At 39.3% G+C, this 6555-nt stretch overlaps 1 protein-coding gene across 1 annotated transcript in view; it reads right to left on the bottom strand.

Annotated features, from left to right (window-relative positions):
- Nucleotides 1–374: 374 nt before the first annotated feature.
- LOC132776472 (sodium channel protein type 3 subunit alpha) overlaps nucleotides 375–6555 on the bottom strand; it is a 90561-nt gene continuing 84380 nt past the window's right edge. The window contains 1 exon segment of the mRNA XM_067471946.1: nucleotides 375–3433. Coding sequence (XP_067328047.1) covers nucleotides 2241–3433 — 1193 coding nt within the window. The 3' untranslated portion in view covers nucleotides 375–2240.

Here is a 6555-nt window from a genome sequence, read left to right as displayed (position 1 = left end):
CACTGTACCACCGCCGACACCTATACCAGAGATTGAAGTTGGGATAGTCAACACTCAAAACACGATGTTCACTTACAGAGCCATGGCCCCTACTAAATCTTCCCAAGCTACCCAAATATGAATTATATGGGGAAAATAATAGAGGATTTAAGTGGAAGAAAGGCAGTTTTGTAGCAAACTTAAATAATCACCCCAGTCTTTGGAAGCATGCATCTGTGAAGGGAGAAGTGACTACTGCTGTTATGCAGAGGCCCAAAAGCCCTGTGGGGCACTCATTCAAACCAATCCTGATGTGAAATATTATTATATTTCATATCAAAATCCCCATATCAGGAAGGAGTTCTGAAACAAAGCCATCAACAAATGTTCATCCATTTTTTATTTTATTTTTGTACTGTGGAGGTCTCTGTTGAAAGATACAATGAGTATAAAGTAAACAAAGTGACTTTGGAAAAGAAAGCTGCATGAATCTGAACATAATTTTATGTACATAAATGCTGCTTTGGTTTTTTTTTTACACTATTTACATATGCTAACTGCATTGTCAACAGGTTTAAACAGTATGCAGTCTTTTTTATACAAGGGATATGGAAGATGTGGCCCTCCAGAAGTTGTGCTGTGACCCCTATCACCTTCCACCCTTGGCTAAGCTGTCCAGTCAAACAATATCTGAAGGGCCACACATCCCCCAACCTTGGTTCATACCACATAGTAGCCGACTGAGGTTCTGAAAGGCTCTCCCCCACCAAAGCTCATAAACGGCAACCTACTACTCAGTAATAGAAAGAAGTGAGGCAACTTCCATTCATGTCACCTTTTCCCATAGAAATAAAAATGTGATTAGTGGAAGGATCAAAGTACAACGGTAGCAAAGGCAATATTCACATGCATCAGCACCCTCCAAATGATCTAAAATGGTAAGGAACACAAGATATTATCTCTCAAGAACTTGCAAGCGGTGCCTTGTTGTGGCACATGTCTGCCAAAACACACTGTGGCCTGATAATTTGTGACCTCAAGTATGTACAACTGTGTAAAATGAGTATCTACATCATGTAGCAGAACGCTTTGTGGCAGGATGAGGTTAGTTAGAACTTAGGCATGAACTGTGCTGAAAGCGCAAAACTATGCAATACTTTAAGACAATGTAATCCATTACAGATTCTTTCTGCCCATTTCTTAACTTTTTCTGGGCATGTTTATGCATAACTGTCCTTTTCTTCCCCCAGCCATTTGACCACAGCCTCAATTTGACAGGCACCTCTGGCATGGGACACATTGTTTGCTCCTCTTTGTGATAGGCTATAATTGCAGTGATCTATATTGGGAATTAACCCATAATGTTAATGATTCTTCAGTGCAGAAATGATGTTACATACTTTAGGTAATGGACTGAGTTCAAACAAATCTCTTGGGCCTAAAATGTTTGTGGATGTATCTGGGTGTGTGGGTTTAATGGTCACATAAAAATGCCTTTGGCATCTTCTTTTTAAAAAAAAATCAACTGCAGGCAAAGAGGATGTTCCCCTTGTCAACAGAATATCTGAAATTGTATTTCAAAAACCCAAACACATTTCCGAGCTGACCAGTAGAGGAGTCGTGAAAAACTCTGCCTGACACTCTGTCACTTTGCTTCCATGCATGATCTAGATGGTGTCAATATCTGTAGGTTTTGGAATGAGGGAATTGAATGCTGGATCCTGGAAAGCCCACCCTGTCCCTCCCCCTGTAACAGAAAACCCATTTACAAAAATAGTCACATATAATAGTAAACGCCCTGCGGATTTTAAAAAAACCATAGATTCACCTACACTGCATGTGCACTTGTGTGTGTGTGTGTAAAAATATGGCAAATGTGGCAGCTGAAATACACACAGTGAGAACACTTACTCGTACTAAGTGTCTTGCAATATATTAAACACTCATGTCCTACTTTTGCATACCTTACTCCGAGAAGCCAAACCCTTTCTCTCTTTTACACAATCTCCTGTAGTGACTACAGTGGTAAGCTGAGACCTTGTTTTACAGGGCTGCAGCCTTGTGACAAGGGTCACTGTCTTATTAGAGGCACTGACCTTTAGAGAGATTTTAAAATATATATGTACATATATATATGTAATATATTTATAGGTAAAAACTGGCAGTTTGGCATAAATCTCCCAATGGAGTTTTGCTGATAAATACACCCCTTTCAAAGGCTGTAAACAAATTTTGGATCCAAAAACAAGTCAAAGCTTGCTTCACTTTTTGCTAGCCCTAACATCTTTACCTTTGTAGTCTCTGTCTCCTTTACCTTTTTCATATTTCTCTTTGTCTGGTTTCGTAACACTATCATACGAAGGTGGGGAGGTTGTGGATGAACTCTCATCTGTCTTCTCTGGAGTGGAGTTCCCATTAAATTTGTCTGTAATCATGTCTTTGATGGGGAGGATATCACCATCTTTACATTTATCTTTATTAAACAGAGACGTCACTTGTTTAACTTTCTGTTTTAAGAGGAAACGCCTGAAGGTCCGTTGAATGACAGTAGCAGATACTTCCTCCTGCTTCCGTTTCAGTGTGGTTGTAATTGGTTCATAGGAAACTTTGGAAGGATTGGCTTGCATGAACCGGTCTTCCATTTGTACTCTGAGTAAATCCATTTCCTCACTTTCTCCCAAAACACGCTTTGTAAAGGCAAACAAGATGTCAAGGCAGTGAATCCTGTCCCCACTGACCATGGGCAGATCCATTGCTATAAGCTGAACATGGTTTGGTTTTGGTATAAGAAGAGGAGGATCCAGTGAAGCAGCAAAATCTGAGAGTTTACTATATTCTATGAACTGGGAGGCATCTGGGTCAAATTTCTCCCAGACCTCATAGAACATCTCAAAATCATCCTCGCTGAGAGGTTCAGCACTCTCTTCTGTTGCCACACTGAAGTTCTCCAGAATGACAGCAATATACATGTTTACCACCACTAAGAAAGATATGATGATGTAACTGACAAAGAAGAAAATCCCAACAGAAGGGTTGCCGCAGTCTCCTTTGACCGAACTGCCTGGGTGATCTATCTCTGGGTCACAGTCTGGGGGTCCACTGTTGAGAATGGGGGCCAGGAGGCCATCCCAGCCTGCTGAGGTGGTGATCTGGAAGAGGCACAGCATGCTGTTGCCAAAAGTTTCAAAGTTGAACATGTCATCGATTCCAACTTCTCTCTTTACGTAGGCAAAGTTGGACATCCCAAAGATTGCGTAGATGAACATGACAAGGAAAAGGAGGAGGCCAATGTTGAACAAGGCAGGGAGAGACATCATCAAGGCAAAGAGCAGAGTGCGGATCCCTTTGGCCCCTTTGATGAGACGCAGGATCCGGCCGATCCTGGCAAGTCGGATCACGCGGAACAAGGTGGGCGACACAAAGTATTTCTCAATGATCTCTGCCAGGAACATACCTGTAAAAGAGAGATATTTAAATGCAGCACTAGTTTTATAGTCTGAATATTATTATTCATAGACTGATATTTTGCCATCAAACCCAAGATTCTGTTATTACTTCTATTTTATGTTATTTGTATCTCAGTCTTTCTCAAAACACAGTTTAAAACCAAGTGCAAGTTAATAAAGATACTAGCTATTGCAAAAACATTATTTCTTTTCAGTATCTACCATTTCATGAAAGAAATAACTAGAAAGCACATAATCACAGTGAAAAAGAATAAAGAGGCCAGGCAACCCAGAGTATGTGGTGCTGAAAATCTTTTATTCTTTTATTTTATAAAGCTAACTGTATTTATCTTTGATGGCCGAAAGTGAAGAGGAGCTGAGGAACCTTCTAAACAAGGTGAAAGAAGAAAGTGCAAAAGCTGGGTTGCAGTTAAACATAAAAAAAACCCAGACTGATTGACAGCTGGCAGGGAGCTTTGGAGCGGGCTGGTCCATGAGATCATGAAGAGTTGGAAGTGACTGAACGAATAAACAACAACAACAACTGTATGTTAGGGGTGCCTGGTGGTGCAGTGGGTTAAACCGCTCAGCTGAACTTGCTGACTGAAAGGTTGGTGGTTTGAATCCGGGGAGCAGGGTGAACTCCCGCTGTTAGGCCCAGGTTCTGCCAGCCTAGCAGTTCGAAAACATGCAAATGTGAGATCAATAGGTACCACTTCTGCAGGAAGGTAATGACGTTCCATGCCGTCGTGCTAGCCTCATGACCTTGGAGGTGTCTATGGACAATGCAACCTCTTTGGCTTAGAAATGGAGATGAGTACCACCCTCCAGAATGAGACACAACTAGACTTAATGTCAAGGGGAAACTCTTACCTTTTATCCATGGATATGATATATATGTAAAGAAAAGGATTCACACACTGCCATGTGTTCAAATATAAGCATGTATTTTGTAATGTATTAACACAGAATGATATCATGACTGATCATATCTTCTGTGTTTGTATCATGAAATTGATTAATCATGCAAAAATACATGTGTGTTGTATAATTCTTTCAGCATTTTGTTTTAAAGGATTGTTGAATTGAAGGAACTGTTTCCATAGTAATTTAACAGATATGCAGTCAATCTGAGTAATGTGCTCAGAGTTATCTTTCCTTACCTGCTCTATGATGCACACCTAAGAGACTGTCGGAATAAGTAAATTGCATTGTTTCATGTACTATATTCAATGCTGTCCATTAAGCCCTACCAGGGCTTTTTGTTTTAGGATGCTGCCCAATCCTGTTAAGTCCCATCGACATTGCACTACAATGTAGACTAGGAGGCACATTATTATCCAAACAATGCCTCATAATAATATAAATTAACCCAGAATCCAGGTTTATTCCATGTTTTTTTTTAAAAAAAAACCTGAAAATTGGCATAGGTGGTAAAAGTGGCCATCCCCTTGCCAAAAAGGTGAGGTTTTAGCCCCCTGTGTGGGCAGTAACACTACATGTATCATCAAGTCACTATCACAGGATATTCTTACAGAGACACACTGTTATGGCATGAGGTGAGGTTGGGCTTTTAGAGGTTGACTCTCAAAGTTCACATTTATTTTGTTATACAGTTCTGTGTAGAACGATGCTATAAGAATAGACACTGTTAAACAGAGACCATTTTTACACCTTTCCTACCTGTCAATAGTTAAGGATAGAATAGAGGTGTGAAGCGCTTAATATAAGACTGGACAGTTAGACAACAATTTTTATCTTTAGTCTGTTGGCACTTTGTGTACAGCAGATGTTTTATGTGACCAAATGGAAAGATGTCTAGATTAGGAAAAATAAATATTAGTCTCCTGATGGAAGTAGTATATTTGGATTGAAAAAAGTATGTGCAGCCCAAATGCAAACATCCTATTGGATGCAGGGATGTAAAACTTTACTTATTTATTTTTACATGTTTGAGTAAATATTTTCTTTGCTGGCAAGATTTGTTTTTTGCACACTACTGATGTTTTGCCCATTTATGCACACATTTTGTGAATGCTTTTTGCACAAAATACAATGATGATACAGGAAACATGTTTTGGTGCAACATAATGTTTTGGGCTATGCTAATATGGATTGAAAAAGTGCTGGTGTTTTTAATCTCAAGCAGAATTTAAAAAAATCAAATCAAGCTGAAAAAGATCTGGATACTGTTTACATTCCTAATTTAATGAGATTCCAGTCTATAAAAAGTTATAAATTTCTACCTGAAATACAATGCAGATGGGAACAAATTCACCCAACCACAAAATCTTTGTTCTACAGGTGATATGAACAAATTAGCACATACTTTCTGACTTCTCTTCCTCCATTTGACCTCCACCAATTCATTTATCTCCTATTCAATGCCATTGTTTTATATTATATCAAAATCAGTATATATAAACTTATTCATAATTCTGGGTTGTGGGACAAATGCAAATCAGAGTTTGCTGATCCAACATATATAATAGTAAGCAATGATTTCCACTAAGTAGAAATCAAGCATGGGATATGCAGTAGGACTGGGAAGAAAATGAGAGACTTCATTCTTTACAATCACCACATCATATAAGAGTTTGCCATTAAACATGAGTTAATCCTTTTCTAGGTTATACATTTACTGTCCTAAAGATTAAGGGCCCTTCCAGACAGCAGGAAATCACAGGTTTTAATCAGGAGCAAAAAAATACCGGGACTTCAGAAAAGGTCCACATACAGACCTGTTGGTCCCGGGATTTCTGTGTCCGTTGTTGTTGCGAGATTTGTAGGCTCCTAAGATGGCCACCATGGGATGCTTTTTTTTAAAGAATTCAAGATGCAAATATGCAAATCATTGTGTGAATTCCGTTCCTGGGTTATATAAGATGAAGGGCCATCCGTGCAGTCAGGGTGCTGTTCCTGGGTTATACATGTCTGTTCCTGATTGCGCTTATTGTGAAACATTGTACAATGTTGACTAGGAGACCACAATATTGCCCTAGCCAGAGAAAATGTGCCTTCCACACATTTTATGAATTTTCTGGCACACAAAGTTTTCACATTCTGCTCAACTGCCACCTTTTTTTTTAGGAACGGATCAATCAAGAACAAACATCTAAAACCTGGGAAC

The sequence above is a fragment of the Anolis sagrei genome, chromosome 1 (assembly GCF_037176765.1).
Source record: "Anolis sagrei isolate rAnoSag1 chromosome 1, rAnoSag1.mat, whole genome shotgun sequence".
Taxonomy (NCBI): Eukaryota; Metazoa; Chordata; class Lepidosauria; order Squamata; family Dactyloidae; genus Anolis; species Anolis sagrei.
This window is presented reverse-complemented; position numbering and strand designations above follow the sequence as displayed.